General features: G+C 37.4%; 1 protein-coding gene and 1 long non-coding RNA gene across 2 annotated transcripts; one reads left to right on the top strand and one right to left on the bottom strand.

Moving 5' to 3' along the window:
- Positions 1 to 8: 8 nt before the first annotated feature.
- LOC133634602 (uncharacterized) lies at positions 9 to 4,436 on the top strand. Its single transcript, XR_009821980.1, has 3 exons — positions 9 to 80; positions 944 to 1,041; positions 3,921 to 4,436. It is a non-coding gene; the product is annotated as an uncharacterized LOC133634602 (long non-coding RNA).
- On the bottom strand, positions 353 to 12,836 carry ogfod1 (2-oxoglutarate and iron-dependent oxygenase domain containing 1). The gene is made up of 13 exons (XM_062027436.1): positions 12,599 to 12,836; positions 12,129 to 12,274; positions 11,591 to 11,637; positions 9,702 to 9,802; positions 9,512 to 9,628; positions 9,353 to 9,444; positions 9,163 to 9,291; positions 8,973 to 9,086; positions 4,136 to 4,215; positions 3,798 to 4,051; positions 3,603 to 3,731; positions 669 to 727; positions 353 to 576 (listed from the first exon to the last, which is right to left on the bottom strand). The coding sequence occupies exons 1-13, from the start codon at positions 12,759 to 12,761 to the stop codon at positions 427 to 429; spliced, it is 1,581 nt and encodes a 526-aa protein (XP_061883420.1). The 5' UTR covers positions 12,762 to 12,836; the 3' UTR covers positions 353 to 426.
- Between the last annotated feature and the right edge of the window lie 4,055 nt (positions 12,837 to 16,891).

Genomic DNA, 16,891 nt, shown 5'->3' on the forward strand with positions numbered 1-16,891 from the left:
ACCGGAAGGAAGTGTTGTTTTTACAGTCAGGCCGAGAGGGACGAACGGTAGAATGGATGGAGAGATGGAAAATCTTGAAAGTAGGGCAGCGTCCTTCATTCTGCGTAGAACTCTTCATAATTTACAGCGACCTAACGTATAAATCTTTGATGAGAGGGAAGAGTTGTCTACATTTCTTATGTTTAATGTGTATATTAAAACCTACAGTACTTACTGTATTTTATTGTAGGTGTGCTATTTACTTCTATGATTAGCACCTTCTCACAATACTGTCACAGTGAAGTTTAACATATACTGTGCATTATCATGATAAAAGTAGCAGTGTCAATGAGACCAAAATAACTGAATACACACATTTGGTGAATGCTTTTTTTTAAACAGTGCATGACTTAAACTAGTTTTGGAAGGTCAATATACTGTAAATGTTTATTCATAATACACAAACGAGAAGTCATACAGTACTCTGCCAGAACAACCCCTGTTGCTTTTCTGGTTGACATGTTTGACAAATTTCAGGGTTTCCTTGTCTCTGTAGACTAAAGCGAGGGAATTATCTTCTGGATTGACCGTCAGCAGCTTTAAAGAGCAGAAAAAGAGATTATGACGATCACTAAGTATTGACGGCAATATGTATGTAAAATGTACTTAATACTAATGGTAACACCCACCTCTTCATCCTCTTCATTCGCAACGTAACAAGTGAAGCCTCCACACTCTGACTGCCAATCTAAAAAAGAAAAATTCATCAGCCTTTACTTTCATCCATCCAGTTGTCCTCATGTGTCCCTCTTCACACTCTTTCTCATAACACATAATAATCTTAATTTTGACTGACACTATTAGATGTCATAATTTAATAATAGTATGTTTATCACTGTGATTGTGTTGAATAGCAGTGTAGTTATGCATTGTATCATATTGAAAGATGTTTCTAATGTTGCAGGTGTCCTATTCAGCTACATAAGAGTCAATACTACATCGTGGCTTGCCAACCACAAGGCTAGGGGCAGGCCTGAACAGGGCTTCGAAACCCTTTATGAAGTAAGTAAAGAATAAATGTGGTCCTATTTCCTATTTTTTGGTAAATAAAACACATTTAATAACATTTACCTAAATTGACATGTTTTTTGGAACAAAGAACACAATCAAAATATATACATTCATTCTTGCTGTGTCAGAGGTACAGTAGGCTGACACATCTTCCAGTCAATACCAGCAAATGATCTTGCCGATTGTATTGTACCATATGTCCCGACAAGAAATCTGCGTTCAAAGAACTCCGGCTTATTAGTGATTCCCAGAGCCCAAAAAAAGTCTGCGGGCTATAGAGCGTTTTCTATTCGGGCTCCAGTACTATGGAATGCCCTCCCAGTAACAGTTAGAGATGCTACCTCAGTAGAAGCATTTAAGTCCCATCTTAAAACTAATTTGTATACTCTAGCCTTTAAATAGACCCCCTTTTTAGACCTGTACCGAGGATGTCGTTGTGGCTTGTGCACCCCTTTGAGACACTTGTGATTTAGGGCTATATAAATAAACATTGATTGATTGACTAAATATGCACTAAAATGCGTTTCACTTTTGTTCAGAATTAGCTACTGACAAGACTTTCTTCTCATTCATGTGGTAGCGTCACTAAACATTGGTGAAGCTGAGTGTTCATTGATATCAATGTGGGAGCATACAGTGGGTTGTTCCACTACAGCCAAACTAGACAACCAGTAGATAAATGCTCGGCTTTGTCCCGCACATCGAACGCTCAGCGTCTCTGTAAGTGTATGGAAAGTGGGCTTGGCCTCGGCTGGCCTGGACGCTGGGCTTAAGCATGATGATTGGATGATCTGTCTGAGGCTGAATCCCTTTTTGATGGACAGAAAAAGATATCAAATCTGTGATCTTCAAATATAAACCACTGCCAGAGCATTTTTCAACTTTTTATTCCGTTGTTCCGATTTTAACTAGAGAATATACAATACTTTAAATGATGTTTTCTTTGTCAAATCTAGCATCTTTATGTCTTGTATCTGTTATTGAATACTGTACTTGTGTTTACCGAAGAGCTGAAAATGAGCTTCCTCTACTTGACAAAACAGCGAATGCCACTGCATTGATGATGGGTCAATATTCAATTGGGTGGGTTTTAGGTTTACAATTATTCTTATCTTTCTACGCCTTCACGTGACAGCAGTATTAGATAACTAGGTACAACCTTCCTACGAAAGAATCACATCCTCATACTTCCATCAATATTCTGTCAGTACCTAACTGGAGATAATGATAATATCAATCAGAACTGCTATAAATAACGCTCCTCCTTCTTCTTTACCACAAAAGATATGAGCCTGCATTTGTAAAACTAATGTTGCAGAATTGCACTTAGTTTCATAATCTACAGTAGCTCACTAAATCATTACATGCAACACATTTTACAAATCATTTTTATTACCAATTATCTAGGGCTGCAGCGATTAATCGATTAAATCAATTAATTTGATGAGAAAAAAACTTTGATTTATATTCTGTTGCTTCGATTAATTGTTTATTCAGTGTAGCTAAAAAAAAATAGATACATTCCAGACTGAATGGAGTTACCCGAACTTTAGGTACGCAAACATAGTTTCCGCACAGCCGCTGTAATAGAGTGTTAACAACAGATTTGTAATTTATTCATATAAATGCACATATGGTAAAAATGCAATTTTAATGTTGATGACATGTATTTATTTGAAAAAAAAAGAATTACATTATGGCAGGCATAAAAATCTTTGTATATTTTGACTATTTACCCTTAATACGCATTGAGGCTATACTCCGTTTTGTCCAATTACTTGATTAATCAAACAAACTAATTGATAGAAAATCCATACTATGCATGTTCAAAATAAACTGAAACTGAACTGAACTGAACTGAATAATCAATTACTAAAAACATTTATGGCTGCAGAGAAATAATAAAAATTCAAATAAAACTTGGATATACTTTAAAGTAAGTCATTCAACTGCTTCTAAAGCAGTATGGATTTATTAGTCACTAAAAATGACTCAACACAGCAAGTACCAAGATAATTGTATCATGCCTACAGTCAAGCATTGTAATGGTAGTGTCCTATCTAGGACTGCATGAGTGCTGCTAGTACTGAGGAGCTGCAGTTCATAGAGAGAAAAATGAACGCCAACATGTACTGTGACATTATGGTGGTGGACAAGCACAAGGTGTCTAACAACCACCAGCAATGTCATCACGGAGGAGTGGAGAAGGATTCCAGTAACAACCAGTGCAGCTCTGGTAAATTCCATGCCCAAAGGAGGTTAGGGCAGTGCTAGACAACAATGGCGCCACACTACATTATTGACATTTTGTACACAATTTGGACATGTTCCCCGCGAGGTGTACTCACATATGTTTTCAGCTATTTACACTATAATGGCTGTGTGTTGATTTATTTTCGGTGAATAATGAATTTGTACTGCTTTCCAAGCTGTACGTTGACTTCTACTACCAAGTTATTGTATAGTCATTTCTAAAGTATTGTGAAGCTATAATAAAATGCTTGCAGAAATGTAAAAGATTGAGAGGGAGAGAGTACTCCTCGTTGACTCACCTGCACAGCTGAAAGGCAAGATGAGATCCAGTGCGTATTCTGTTCGTGCTGCCTCTCCATCGTGCAGTAAAGTGTAGCTGCCATGGGACCATCGTCGCACTTCACCGCAACAATGGGGTGTGCTCGGCTCTGAGTAGGGAAATAAATAAAAAAATGTAGCTGCAGAAAAACACAATTTCTGCAAACTTTACACACCTTTGCTTTTATCTGCTGTTTCATCTGAAGAGCCTGTGGTTTCTTCATCCATTACGTTGCTTTTCTTTTTCTCTTCATCTTTATTTTCATTATGACCCTTGTCATCATCATCATCATCATCAGCTGGGCACAAGTAATGCAATCGAAGGCCTGTAAAGTTGGAGAGGAGCAGGAAGAAGGACTCTGAACGAAGCAGCTCCCAACAAGCACTCACACACTGAGGCAAGGTGTCCAGACAGGCTGTTTCATAGCATCTAAGTGCATAAAAATGAAACAATCACACACAAAAAGGCAAATAATCTGTGAAAAGCATAGATCATGTGCAGAGCAACCCCCACCTCTTATTGGCAGGGCCTTTCCTCGTCCACTGAATCTGCGCGAGCTTTAGGGCATCACTCACCTGGCTGAATTTCTCCTTCTGATAACACATTCATGCACACAATCAGGAAGAGGAACATAACAAAAGTTGTACAATTTTCTGGAAAATATGCCTTGGAAGTTAATAAATCATCATGTTTGACAAAGGAATGGCTACCAAATGTGTTACTTTTATAGGTACCGACCAAAGTCTGTCGGCACTACCGGGTGCCGATTGACGTAAAATCAAACTAATGGACAATATTTCGATACATTGGTTGCATGTGACATCATATTCGGCACCGGCTCCAGCACTTGGCAACGAAACAAGCACTTAGAGTGGACTCAGTTGGACTGCCTCGAAGTAATGTTCCAATTTTCCATGGCAACAAAGCAAGAATACCTGATAGAAAGGACTCAAAACTACAGTAAGGCTACACTTTTTGACATGCGCTAGCTCAATGCTAATTTACATTGGATTTTCAATATACTGTACGATATCGATTTTACATGGAGATTTCAACTCCTCCGAATTTGGTGATCAAAACTAGAACTAAGATGCACATTACAATTAAACGGCCGGTGTGTAGTAAGTACAATATTTACAGTACAATCACTTTGTAGGACTCAAAAAAAGACTATACTGGCACATTCAACTTAATGGCAAAGTTGGAATTGCAACTGCATGCAATGTCTAATATATAATGTTTTCAAATTATACTCAGAAGTGTAAAAAAACAAGACATAACAACTGGACAGCACAGTTATCATTATCAGCTGGTACCGTACCAATTGGTAACGAATCGATTCAAATGTGAAACGTATTCATCCCTACTGTGACATCATGTGAGATGTCAGCAGATCTTGGGAAACTTCAGTTCAATGAAAATTTGACAAATAATACTTCTAACAATACTTACAAAACAACTTCCTTGTTAGGATCCGCTGCTCGGATCAGTTTGTTTACAGTTTAGTGTCACGTGTGTTTGTTTCTGTTGCCATGACGGCAGATTTTGCTCACCTGCCTCTGGTTAGCGTTTGGGACGCGCACCTGTTGCCCGAGCGCTAATCAGAGGGCTATTTAGTCTTCGCCCGGGCAGCACTCTGCCTGGCTTCCTAATTTGCTTTCACGCAACAGCTAACGACCACTTTGTTTCCTGCTAGCTCTCATGCTATATTATTTTGCTTGCTAGCTCCCACGCTAGTGGTTTTTGTTTTTTCCTGTCTGATTTAGTTCCTGAATAAATCATTTTCCTACCTGCAAGCTGTGTCCGAGCCCGTCTGCATCCTTGGGAGAACACCTCGCACCACGATGCGACCAGGTAAACGACTAGCGTGGGAGCTAGCAAGCAAAATAATATAGCATGAGAGCTAGCAGGAAACAAAGTGGTCGTTAGCTGTTGCGTGAAAGCAAATTAGGAAGCCAGGCAGAGTGCTGCCCGGGCGAAGACTAAATAGCCCTCTGATTAGCGCTCGGGCAACAGGTGCGCGTCCCAAACGCTAACCAGAGGCAGGTGAGCAAAATCTGCCGTCTGCATCCTTGGGAGAACACCTCGCACCACGATGCGACCAGGTAACGACCTGGTCGCATCGTGGTGCGAGGTGTTCTCCCAAGGATGCAGACGGGCTCGGACACAGCTTGCAGGTAGGAAAATGATTTATTCAGGAACTAAATCAGACAGGAAAAAACAAAAACGACTAGCGTGGGAGCTAGCAAGCAAAATAATATAGCATGAGAGCTAGCAGGAAACAAAGTGGTCGTTAGCTGTTGCGTGAAAGCAAATTAGGAAGCCAGGCAGAGTACTGCCCGGGCGAAGACTAAATAGCCCTCTGATTAGCGCTCGGGCAACAGGTGCGCGTCCCAAACGCTAACCAGAGGCAGGTGAGCAAAATCTGCCGTCATGGCAACAGAAACAAACACACGTGACACTAAACTGTAAACAAACTGATCCGAGCAGCGGATCCTAACATTCCTGTTCCCTCTCCAGTACCTTTAGGTGTCTTCAAAGGCTGAGTAGTTTTATTTTCCCAGTATTTCGGTTTTATTATACCGTAGTACCTTGGTTTTCGTACGCTCCAGTTTTTGACTAATATTATTGCCAAAAATATGTTTCGGTTTTTGTACACAGTCTCGATTATTATCCGTTTGTCCTTGTGTCATTCCACAGAATGAATGCTCAAACTAAAAAATGATACCCGGTATTGGCTTGGCCTCTGTGAAGAATGGATAGTGGTTCTTTTAGAGTTGTATACTTATAGACAGACTCCAGCCAGGGAATACTTTAATTATTGTTATTATGTACGTGTGCCTTGTTATAAACATTATTTCATAGAAGTACACGGAACTGTGTGTTCCCTGGCTGTCATTCACAGCTGACATGATGGATGTTCAAGTGCACTATGTAATTATATGACTGTTAGGAGAATAATATTTCAGACAATCTGTGCTTTTTAAAAAATACGGCAGCAAAATAACCCTCCATAAGGCCAACACAATGTAGACAGTGTGACGTGTTGTGCCATGAAGCGCTCTCTCTACATGTAAAACCAGAACTGTACCATATCAAAAGTATTTTGTGTTGACATTTTAGGTATCTGGAACTGATAATAAATTAGATTTACATTATTTCTCATGTGAAAAAGGTATTCTGTTTTCATACGATTCGGTTTTCAACTGACACTTTGGAACAAATTACGAAAACCGAGTGACAGTGGAACCTCGATTTAGGAACCCCTCCCCTCACAAACTTTGATTTACAGACCGAATAAAAATATGCTTTGGTGTGAAAACCATGTCTCAGAGTACAAACAGTTCATCTAACCATTCACAATATTATGCTAGATCCACTCGACGTCCATTGACGTCCCCCCACATCTGCGATCCCTCCAAGGTTTCTCATTGTCCCATTGGGTTGAGTTTTTTCTTGCCCTGATGTGAGCCGAGGATGTCGTTGTGGCTTGTGCAGCCCTTTTGAGACACTTGTGATTTAGGGCTATATAAGTAAACATTGATTGATTGATTGATTGTGTGCCTGGCAGCCCATACATTGTGGGTGGGCTAATTAATCTCTGTGCTGTCATTAGCTACTGTGCTAGGTGCTACTTTGTGTGAAGTGTTTTTAGCCTTTTTACAGCACTTTTCTAGTTATGCTAGCTCAATATGAGTCCAAAGGAAACAATGCACAAGCGATGTGTGGTTTAAAACAGTCAGGAAGTATCCACAGCGTTGTCGACACTGTTCCCCCCAATCCCCCTACCTTCCGCTGCACACCAGGAAGATTAAACAACAAGATAAAGTGGGTTTATTTTGTTTTATTCCTAATTATTGTTGCGATCTGGCTGTTAAAGTTAAGGAGTTTTGTAATTTTAAACTTAGTGCACCCTTTGGATAGCTACAGTATGTGTGCGTGTGGCGGCTGCATAGGAAAAGCGACGGTTTAGCCTTTGATTGATTGATTGATTGATTGAGACTTTTATTAGTAGATTGCACAGTGAAGTACATATTCCGTACAATTGCCCACTAAATGGTAACACCCGAATAAGTTTTTCAACTTGTTTAAGTCGGGGTCCACTTAAATTGATTCATGATACAGATATATACTATTATTATAATATAGTCATCACACAAGATAATCTTCAGAGTATATACATTGAATTATTTACATTATTTACAATCCGGGGTGTGGGATGAGGAGGGGGGGCCAGTTGTTGTTTTGGCTTTGTTATTAAATAGAAAGTTGATACATGTTTATCTGATATACAGTACTGTACAGCGCTTTATATTGTGTTGAAAGTTTACAAAGGTTTACTAAAACATGAACTTTTGTCGAGGCTGAAACCCATTATTTATGTTTACATTGTTTCTAATGGAGAGATGTGCTTCAATATACAAACTTTTCTATTTACAAACCCTGTTCAAAAACTAATGAAGTTCGCAAATTGAGGTTCCACTGTACTATTTTAAAATGTTACTCAAAACATTGGCTGTACAGTTAATATTGGTTTATGGAGGTGATAGTTGGAGCCTGGAATGAATCAATTCACTTGACGTAATTAGAATTTATTTTATTTTATTTTATTTTTTTACATCAAGTCACTTAGTAGGGAGCTGGACTTACTCCTATCAAGATGTAAACAAATGCATATTTAAAATAAGTTTCTTTCACATAAGAAATATTTTAATAATAAATATTCTATATGAAAAAAACGAACGTCATTAAAAAAATACAAAAGGACAAAAAACGCATCAATTGAATTTGTTTTATTCAGCCATTTAAGTCATCTCGCAGTTAGAAAAATATAAAATGATTTTGCTGAATAGATATGATTTTTGACCGTCCAAAATGTTGACACACACACGTAGGACGAAGAATTCTCATCTGTCCATCGTCTGTCTGTGCAGTGCAAGCACTGGTCGCGCAGGCGTGCGTGGAACTGTCAGTTGACCCGTCCTTCTGACACGTGTTAAATAAAACGCAAAATAGTGCTCGCAAAATGGTGATGGGTGTTGATAAATCACATTGCGCGTGCTTAATAATTATGTATGTATCGTCTTCTCCCAGTGTTGTGGGTGTTTTGATGACCAGCATATATTCTGCATATTAATGAAGACAGAGACGCAAAATGGATTGCACGCCTTGGTCTGCTCACTTAACAGACGCAATTCACTTCGCACACGTTTAGTAGATCAGCTTTGTGTGTTTTATCCTGTTTGCACGTGTTTTAGACACAAAAACCTTAAAAGAATCCGGCCCTTAGTGTCCGATTGTGTTCAACACTAGAGATTTCACTGTTGTTTAAAGTATAAAACACATTTACCCTGAGAAAATCTTTAAGCTGGATTTCGGAATTGTCCTCAAACTCTCCTTGAATGTGCTCCTGGTGGGAAATATCCAAGTAGATGGGATTTACCCACTCTAGCAGCACTGTCTCCTGTGATTTGACATGCAGACACAACAATCAGCACAGAGTTCAATCAATGTGCACTTTTGACTTTTAAAAAACTCACGTCTCTTGGTAAGTGTGGACTCCTTGTGATGGGAGGTTCTACGTGGCGGGGAGGACGTTCCAGTGATGGACCGTGAAACCAGCCACTTAGAGATAGACGACATTTGTCCTCTGACAAAACCTCAGACACCTGGACATATGCAAACATGTCCACTATTTGTCTCTTTGATTAAAAAGAAGATAACTCTTACTTGATGAAAGGAGACTGGAGACACTTCAAAAAGTACGAGTGTGTTCCAGGAAGGCACAAGTGATTTGGCAACACTCAGTGGTTGGCAATGACCTAATAACAAGAATGTTGTTACTAAAGACGCTGATTGTCGCAATGCAGGACTAAAACATAAACTGACAGTCTGTTGTGTAAAGATCAAGGGATCCCCCATCGCTGCTCTGCCATTGAGGTACAAGGTAGAGAATGAAAGCAACACGCCTCCCTTCCAGTTCATCATCGTGACACAAAAGCACATCTGGAAACATGTGAGAAATACATGAAAACAACACAATATTTCTTTCAGCTGAAAACTTTGTGATGATGCTCACCTGTGTATTCATATTTGGCACAAGAAATATCCACAGTGGGCTCCAATTTGACCCCCAGAACTACTTCAAGCCATAGCCGGAATTGTCCAAACAGTGCTGACCTGAAATTATAGATTAATTTTGAATTCTATATTTTTAATAGACCTCTACTAAACAGGAGTGTGACAAGGAAGCAGTTTATGTGTTGGTTAGAGCTGTTGGAGGTCTCAGTCTAGAGGCAGCTGCATCTATGGTTTCAATCTGCCGTGACATTTTCTTGCAACATGAATAATAAACGAGCCAAAGAGGAAGCCTTCATTTTGCTTTTAATCATGGTTCACATTCACCAGGGTGGATTGCTCCAGGAGGTGCATATCATAAATACATATTTAGAACAAATTAAGCTTGTTAGGTTTTTTCAAAAGCATTGTATCGGCATTCTAAATAAGATTAAATCTTGCTGCTGTAATGACACAAAACGTGTGTTGCATTGATGTAAATTATGTGATGCCCTCTTATTTAGAGGCCTGATGCTTAGCAGCTGTTTAGAATCAATGTATTAACATTTTCATGAATTGCAGTGTATTATTAATTCTGTATTCACTGTTACGTCAAAAAATAAAAAGATCAACAGTAAAGAAGAAGGCAGTGTCAGAGTGTCCTATTAATAATGTGAATTGAGGCTATATTTGGGATTTTCACTTGCACATAAAAGAAACACTATACTAATTGGGCATCAAGAGTAATCTCTGGCTCCCTCTGGTGGCAATAGAAAGCCATAAATGTGTCGAATGGCCTTATTTTCTTTGAACCTGTTGATGGTCACGATCTAGATTAGAATCATACTGTCTAATCATTTGGGGAAAGTAAATGACTGGACATACCTCAAGGTTGAAACATAATCACATAAGGCCCCCCCTGATCCCGTCAATTAATGAATGACAGGGCGCTTCATATTTATTTTTTGATTATAGCCTCTAGAATTTGGGCTGTTAAAGTTAACGAGTTAACTCATGCGTTTATTCACAAAAAATTATTGCTTTAATCATGTATATTCGCAGATTAATCACGGGATTTGTGACAGGACATGATCCTTTACCTTAACCACAGATGGTTGTTTACCTTAAAGCCGCAGCAGTTTTCTTTACGGTCAACAGTCACCTCGACGGTACTTTAATGAAACAGTTAAGAAGATTTTGAACAAATAAATGACGTGCATTCAAAAAATGCTCATGTGGTACATTCAGCCAATTAGATTGTACTTATGTCAACATATTGGGATCTTTTGTACCCAAATTTAAGTTATGCATGCAAGTAATTGACTGCGATTAATCAAAATGCAAGATTTAAAAAATAATCATTTGACGGCACTAATAAGAATTTAGCAGCAAATTTCTCCAAATTCTCAATGTCTATTGTGGCGCACACTGTTAGTGCTTGGTTAATAATTCAATGTATAGGGATAAAAATAGTTCAATTTTGTGTTTTCATTTTGTTAAATTTATTATTTTGTACTAAAAACAAAACTTATTGAAACATTGATTTCCCATGAAGGTATTTTATACTAAACATGCATCAAATTAAAGTCAATATTAATTTTGTTAAAATTCAAAATTATTTAACACATTTAAAAAGTGTGAAAAAATTGTGTAATCAAATCAAATCCAACAATATTTATAAAGCGTATTTCATACATAAAAAGAAATGCAACCCAAAATGCTTTAGAGACTTAAACTGAAGGGGAGGGGGCGTCCAAATAAAATTCTGCTTGGGGCCCCAATTTAGCCTGGGGCAGCCCTGTAATCAAGTGTAATTACAGCCAGCTCCCATTTATCATTTACATTTATGTCGCTCATCCACATTTTACAAAACTGTTTCTGTCTTACTGAAACAAAACAGTAGAAACTCACCTTATCCCTGAGATATGTGGCTCCGTTCTCTTTCTCAAGTCATCAGACTGTAGGTAGAAATAATTTTTGAAAAAGTGACCAGACGGAATAGTCTCCCATGTATTGCAAACTCCTCATCTTCACTCACTAACTTTAAACATAGATCAAGGGCCAGGCTGATGAATCAACATTCTCCATCTGTTCTTACCTTATAATGTAGCCCTATAACTTCCTCACACGCACACACACACACACCATCACACTCACCTAGACTCAATCCACACAAGGTAGACTACTTGTTATCTTATTTTTTCTATATACTATGTTTAATTGTGTTTGTTAATTTACTGCCTTAGGTGAGAACATTGCATAAGCCTTTTTGGGTTTCTTTTCTCACCTGCACTTATTTCTTATTACGTATTTCTCATTACTAATCCTCTTGTCTCCATGTTTGTTTGTTTTTACAAAGTTACCTATTGTACCGTTTATATTGTGCGAATAAATAAATAATAAAATGTTAAAAACTGCATGAACCAAAAAGCAAAATATTTGAAGTTACCTGTTTAAATTTGTATAGATCGTTGGACTTGGTGTGAAAGTTGAGTGTGAGCAGTTCTCTCTGCAGGTTCTCCAAAAAATTCCCACCTTTGATGAAGTTTTTGATGACGCAGTGAGGAAAAGGCTGACAGTCTAACTCCAAATCACCTGCGCAATAACATGATGGATATGTTAACTACAAAACTATTTGATATTTTACTTGCAATCATGAAATACTTAATGGCCAACAACCAAGAAGATAATAGACATATTGTTAAAGTAGTACATTTTTATCATGATTTTTAAAGTTTAAATAGAATAGCCATTGTCAGTGAGAGACGATTAATGCGGTTGTTTTATATTTATGTACTTTTTTTATATCAAAATATGTGTACAACAAGAAGTTGCATTTACAGCCATTTACTGTCAATGTTAGCCTAGCTACAAATACCCAAGCTAACTAGCTCGTAGGGCTGTGTTGACTTCACGGACCGTGGGTATAGTGGGATTTCTGGTTCCACGCCTCCTTCACTGTCCTCCTCACGTTCTCGTCTCTAACAACAAGGCACAGTTCTGCTGTTGTTTCACAATTATTTGTCTTGTTTTTCCTCTTGTTCGACTTTATAGAGTAACCCTGTTTCCTTTTAGAGGCCATGGTGGCGTTTATGAGCTCGACTGGACGCGCTTAAAAATGTCCAATTCACGATGACGTCAACATAGGTGGTCTTTTCGTCGCAGATAAATGACGTTGGCGGATGCATTATCGAACCTGAAAATAAGCTTGTACATACTAATCTTCATGTAATAAAACCCTCTACATTTGAAATATACACATTTAAAAAATAAAAGCGTGTACATATAATACAAAAAAAGTACACCTCCAGGCAGCTACAACCCTAAACTAACACCCTCCCCGGATTGTTAATAATCAAATGTAAACAATTAAAAGTAGATACTTTTTCTTATGCCTTCTGGGGCCGTACTTATCAAGCTTCTTAGAATTACTCCTAAGAAGTCTGCTAAGAGTTGACTTAAGAGTAAATAAATTCTTCGCTGAAAGCTGCACTTAAAAGTTAGTTATCAAGCGTCTTACTCACACTTTCAGCGAAGTGTAGGACTGAATCTTAAGTGTCACACTCAGAGCTGAATTACGACATTACTATGTGCCGTAAACGGAATTTTAGGTGACGTCATTTCTGTGTCCATAGAAATGACCAATCACGGAAGGGAATCCGTTGTCTAAGAATAAAGAAATATCTTGGAAATATTTAAGTGGACAATGGGAGTGTATATTTTGACAATAAACTACAAAATAATACAAAACAAACTAGTCCCCGCCGGCACTCACGCTACCGCTCCCTCTCTTCTATCGCCCACACACTCACTGACGTCACTCACCTCACGGCCACACACATACGCTACTGTCATAACATTTTCTTTCCAATTCATTAATTAGGCAACTAATTTGAAACTGGTGTGGGTGGCTCTATATATACAGGTACTAGCCCACTGCAGACACATGCAGAAATCAACAAGGAATCGAAAAGTATTAAATCTGTGACAAAAATAATATCCGCTCTGTCTAAACGATACCGTTTGATCAGCTGCTCGTCATAAAAAAAAAAAAAACATTGTTCCGTTCCCTGAACGTTCGCGCACGTCTCTCTCGCCTCAGTGCCATCCCCTGCTGGCAACTCCTAACCACTTAAGACACCTCTGAAGGTCTCTTAAATATCGTGGAGAGTAGGAGTGATTCTTAGACTTAAGAACGTTGATAAAAAGCTTTTATTCTTAAGTTTGAGAGTAGGACTAAATTTCGCAAATTCTCAGGACTTAAGTGTAAAATGGCAGTCTAAGAAGCTTGATAAGTACGGCCCCTGATCTCTCTCTCTCTCTGTCTCAATGTCCACTACTTGCTGTACATATCCTACCAAGTCAGACCTACACTGTTCCAATATCCATTTCTCTGTTCTCAATTGTTGATGACTGATGATAACAACCAAACCTAACCCCCATCCTCCACACCCCGGATTGTAAATAATGTAAATAATTCAATGTGATTATCTTGTGTGATGACTGTATTATGATGATAGTATATATTTGCAGAGGTGGGACCAAGTCATTGCTTTGCAAGTCACAAGTAAGTCTCAAGTCTTTGCCCTCAAGTCTCGAGTCAAGTCCCGAGTCAAGACAGGCAAGTCCCGAGTCAAGTCCAAAGTCAAGACTGGAAAGTCTCAAGTCAAGTCACAAGTCCTGCATTTTGAGTTTTGAGTCCTTTCAAGTCCTTTTAACCACAGACTAATATTTTTACACAGATTGAGTATGCTTTTAAACCGCTGTATGTATTTATTAAAACAAGTGCATTTGAAATAGCATGAAAAAAAAATAGTACTGACATTGCAATTCATAATAGCACTATTAACCAGTCATTTTAATAGTTTAAACAATTTTAAACATTTAACTCATTCCTTTACAGAATAAAGACATTTGCAAAAACAAGTGTAACTGTACTTATTTGTATTTGTTCCATGGCATATTGCATTGTAACTAGTTCCACAGCAGTTTGTATTCTGTTCTTACCTTATCTCATTGATCTCATCTCATACTGTATGTGTGTTTATGTGTGCGTACACATGAAAAACATAACAAATACATGAACATAACAATGAACAGAGTTGTACTTTTTAGATGTCAGGGCCCTATGCAATATGTACACATATTCTTAATATAGTATACATTTTAACTGACCTTTATTTGACTATGTTTGTCTTTTTGTAGGTGGCTAAAATACGCGGTGCTGCTGACCGCCGTCTAATGTTACGTTACTGTGTGTGATACATTGACTAACGTAACGTTAAGTATAGGTACCTCATGCAACCCTGCTTAAAAAAATCACTTGACAAAAAGTATGAATAAGGTAGCAAACTGCAGTGGACGCAACATATTGCTGTGTTTGAAATGATGTTATAACCATAGACATCGTATAAGTAGACGCAGTATTGGTTGCTGTGACGCAAGCAAATTGCATCTTGAAGTAGTGATGAGGAGCCGGCGAGCAGCCTAAACTGACAGTTGACAGGTAGAAAACAAAGATGCCGGGCTGGTGTTCAGCGTTTTCCTGCTCAAATGAGCGGACTGTTGAAAATAGGAATCGGGGGATTACTTTTCACAAGTAAGATTTAACATTAATGTACTATTGGTTGTATTTTATGAAAATAACATTACCACAGAGTTGAGAAGGAGCAAAGATCTTCAATATTTGTATGTGAAAATCACAAAGAAATCTTCTGGGGGAGGATGACACCCCTACAGGGGTTTGGTTTACAAACTTTCAGCCCCACCTAAAACAAAATTCACCAGCCGCCACTGATTATGATGCATTCTCATTTTAGGCAAAATATAAGACAATACTTTCTTAACAGTATAACTGTAACCAGGAATAAGTCTTCAAGTAACAATATTCAAATACTAACATTGTTGGGTAAGACAGCATTTGGTTTTATTCTGAATCCAGTGAAAGAGATTGGTGGTTTTAGCTGATATAAAGAGTTTCAGGTGTTTATATATGTTTAAGTATTTGGCAGACGCTTTTATCCAAAGCGACATACATAAAAAATACATATATAACAATCACTGTAAACATTATCATTTAAGGGAAGAATGTAATACAAAATATCAATACAAAGTGTCAAGACAGAATAAACTCTCTGCTGCTGCAGCAACAGAGATACGGTCTATACCAGGGGTCACCAACGCGGTGCCCGCGGGCACCAGGTAGCCCGTAAGGACCAGATGAGTAGCCCGCTGGCCTGTTCTAAAAATAGCTCAAATAGCAGCACTTACCAGTGAGCTGCCTCTATTTTTTAAATTGTATTTATTTACTAGCAAGCTGGTCTCGCTTTGCCCAACATTTTTAATTCTAAGAGAGACAAAACTCAAATAGAATTTGAAAATCCAAGAAAATATTTTAAAGACTTGGTCTTCACTATTTTAAATAAATTCATACATTTTTTTTACTTTGCTTCTTATAACTTTCAGAAAGACAATTTTAGAGAAAAAATACAACCTTAAAAATGATTTTAGGATTTTTAAACACATATACCTTTTTACCTTTTAAATTCCTTCCTCTTCTTTCCTGACAATTTAAATCAATGTTCAGGTAAATTTATTGTTTTTATTGTAAAGAATAATAAGTACATTTTAATTTAATTCTTCATTTTAGCTTCTGTTTTTTCGCCGAAGAATATTTGTGAAATATTTCTTCAAACTTATTATGATTAAAATTCAAAAAAAATATTCTGGCAAATCTAGAAAATCTGTAGAATCAAATTTAAATCTTATTTCAAAGTCTTATGAATTTCTTTTAAAATTTTTGTTCTGGAAAATCTAGAAGAAATAATGATTTGTCTTTGTTAGAAATATAGCTTGGTTCAATTTGTTATATATTCTAACAAAGTGTAGATTGGATTTTAACCTATTTAAAACATGTCATCAAAATTCTAAAATTAATCTTAATCAGGAAAAATTACTAATGATGTTCCATAAAAAATTTTTTTTTATTTTTTTCAAAAAGATTCCAATCAGCTAGATTTTCTCTTCTTTTTTTCGGTTGAATTTAGAATTTTAAAGAGTCGAAATTGAAGATAAACTATGTTTCAAAATTAATTGTCATTTTTTTCGTGTTTTCTCCTCTTTTAAACCGATTAATTAAGTGTAAATATCATTAATTATCAATAATAACATAGATTTAAAGATAAATTGAGCAAATTGGCTATTTCTGGCAAT

The sequence above is a fragment of the Entelurus aequoreus genome, linkage group LG02 (assembly GCF_033978785.1).
Source record: "Entelurus aequoreus isolate RoL-2023_Sb linkage group LG02, RoL_Eaeq_v1.1, whole genome shotgun sequence".
Classification (NCBI taxonomy): Eukaryota; Metazoa; Chordata; class Actinopteri; order Syngnathiformes; family Syngnathidae; genus Entelurus; species Entelurus aequoreus.